At 53.9% G+C, this 2,772-nt stretch overlaps 1 protein-coding gene across 1 annotated transcript; it reads left to right on the top strand.

Moving 5' to 3' along the window:
* Positions 1–390: 390 nt before the first annotated feature.
* RPLP0 (ribosomal protein, large, P0) lies at positions 391–2,765 on the top strand (the record flags this gene model as incomplete). Its single annotated transcript, XM_009583838.1, is given in 7 exon segments — positions 391–566; positions 664–751; positions 1,029–1,175; positions 1,663–1,712; positions 1,714–1,840; positions 2,208–2,348; positions 2,727–2,765. Coding segments are annotated over 7 exon segments (768 nt in total), but the record flags the coding sequence as incomplete, so codon positions are not given.
* Between the last annotated feature and the right edge of the window lie 7 nt (positions 2,766–2,772).

Raw genomic sequence — 2,772 nt, 5'->3', positions numbered from 1 at the left:
GGCGGTGCTGGAGCTGCCCGGGGCAGCGGGAGTCGGGCTGGCCTGTCTGCGGGGGCCTCTTAAAAAGGGATGGGCTGCCGCAGCTTGTCTGTTTAAGGAGCGGTTACGCGGCTCTAGGAGGAGATTAAGACAGTCCAGATCAGACTGTTTTTAAGGCTCCGGTGGGGCTTTGCTGTGGCAGTTACCTCTGTAACTTCTGCGGGGACCTAACTAGATAGCTGAGTGAGAGGTGCAGCCTTGTGGCGCACCCAGCGTCAGTTTGAGCTGGGCACTCTCAAACTTCTGACAGATTTTTTTTTTTTTTTACATTTTAACACGTTGAGGTTTTAATGCTGCTCTGTGCACTGGTCCAGATGTCTTTGTATAGTTACAGTGGTTTTCTTGCTATAGCAACTCCTGGATGATTACCCAAAATGTTTCATCGTGGGAGCAGACAATGTGGGATCCAAGCAGATGCAGCAAATCCGTATGTCCCTGCGTGGGAAGGCTGTTGTGCTGATGGGGAAGAATACTATGATGCGCAAAGCTATTCGTGGTCATCTGGAGAATAACCCTGCCTTGGAAAAGTGGGTATCGCTGTCTGAATGTACTCCTGGCACCTCTCTCTGGGAGGAGGAGATGTTGTCTGAGAAGCAGAACTGAAGGCTGTCATCTTTCCTTCAGGCTGCTGCCTCACATCCGTGGGAATGTGGGCTTTGTCTTCACCAAGGAGGATCTGACTGAGATCCGGGACATGCTGCTGGCTAACAAGGTAGGGGAGATCAGCCCTCACCATGTCTCTGGGCTGGCAGGGATGGAATTAAAAACAAAAACTGAATCTTCATGGGGGATACCTGATTAGTAGGAGTCCTCAAGGGTTGGGAACTAGGCCCCCGCAGCCTTAGCCAAACTGCTTAAGTTCAGCTGTCTCACTTGTGCATGCCTGGGTGCTGTCCGTCCGGGAGGAGTGCTTCAGGAAGGAGTTGATGCCATCCCACGAGATCTGAGAGGTGAGCACACTTCCAGCTTCTTGTTTCCCCTTTCTCCAGGTGCCAGCTGCTGCCCGTGCCGGTGCTATTGCTCCTTGCGATGTGACTGTGCCGGCCCAGAACACTGGTCTCGGACCTGAGAAGACCTCCTTTTTCCAGGCCTTGGGCATCACCACGAAGATTTCCAGAGGGACCATTGAAATTCTGGTTAGCGAGCAGCGTGCTGCTGCGGTTGAAGCTCTTCCTGGACTGGAGGGCCCTGACTGAGGCAGCTGCGGGAGCGGTCAAGATCACAGCCCCCATTAGTGCTGAAATACCGTAGTAGCAGTCTGGCTGCTGCACACTGGGGACTTGGAGGAGGGTGTCTGGCTTGGCTCAGGCACGCAGTGTGGGGGGATTTAGGTTCTCCATCAGATCTCAGCTGTGTGGGTGGGCTCTGCTGGAGGAACTCGCAGGCGAGCTGCCTGTAGTAGTGCAGGAAGGACGCTGCCTTCCTCCTAGCTGAGAGGTGCCTGCTTGCATGGTCTAGGGCCTTCTCAACTTGCGGAGCTGAACTCGGAGCCTGTTTTTGTTGGCGCTCGTTTGTTCCTTCAGTTCCATCTTTTGCCATTGGAAATGTGCGTTTGTGTCCTGTTGCGTTGACGTGCCTGAATTTCTTTGCGCATATTCACTCCTTTTCCCCTTATTTCCTCAGAGCGACGTGCAGCTCATCAAGACTGGAGACAAAGTGGGTGCCAGCGAAGCCTAACATGCTGAACATCTCCCCCTTCTCTTTCGGGTTGGTGATCCAGCAGGTCTTTGACAATGGCAGCATTTACAACCCTGAAGTGCTGGACATCACCGAGGAGACCTTGCACAAGCGCTTCCTGGAGGTGAGAGCCACAACCCGTATCCATTAGGTTCGACCTCTCTGCCTCGCGGCTGCGGCAGCCAGCACTGCCCCAGAATGAAGCATTTTCCGCGAGGTCCTGCAGAGCCAGGGGCTCTCCCTGGTGCCCTGCAGAAACAGCCTGTCAGGGAGTACCTTCTGTAGGCTTTTTCCTCTGAAGCTTCTACGGGAAGCGTTTGGGGCCATTTAAATTTCGACACCTTGTCTAATTTCATTGGAGCTGTGTCACCTGTGTGCATTGCACGCTATCCCTCGTTCCATTGGCAGTGTAGAAACGTGCCATCGTCTGCCGTGGTTTTTAGCCCAGGTTATTTCTCGGAGCACGGAAACATGACTCTCTCTCCTCGCAGGGTGTTCGTAACGTTGCCAGCGTCTGTCTGCAGATCGGGTACCCGACCATTGCTTCTGTGCCCCACTCCATCGTCAACGGGTACAAGCGGGTCCTGGCCGTGGCGGTGGAGACCGACTACACCTTCCCGCTGGCTGAAAAGGTAATGGCTGAGCGATCTGCTCCGAGGGGCGTTAAAAACGCAGCCGGGCACTTTCACAGAAACACCTTGCTTGTCACCTAGTTTGAAAGGACTCGGACCTGCCTCTGTGCAAGGGACCTGTCCTGAAAAGGGGCGTGTGCTTGCTTACATCGTGTGCGAATGGCAGGAGAAAGCTGAAGTGCCTGGCGTTCCTTCCTCCCTGGGGCTGTTACACTTGAGTGTAGCTGAAATGTCTCTGATTCTTCATGTGTGGCAGTGATGAGTGCGTCTGTTTGGCTTCTGGCAAGCTGCAAGCATTGCCTTTGCGATTGCAAAGTTCAGTCCTTCAAAATGTTTGTTTCCCTTGAGTTTATTTCTTTCTCCCCCCCTCTTTTGCAGGTGAAGGCCTTCCTGGCAGACCCCTCCGCTTTTGTGGCGGCCATCC

The sequence above is a fragment of the Fulmarus glacialis genome, unplaced genomic scaffold (assembly GCF_000690835.1).
Source record: "Fulmarus glacialis isolate BGI_N327 unplaced genomic scaffold, ASM69083v1 scaffold28358, whole genome shotgun sequence".
Taxonomy (NCBI): Eukaryota; Metazoa; Chordata; class Aves; order Procellariiformes; family Procellariidae; genus Fulmarus; species Fulmarus glacialis.
Note: the sequence above shows the minus strand (reverse complement) of the source record. Positions and strands in the feature narration are given on the sequence as shown.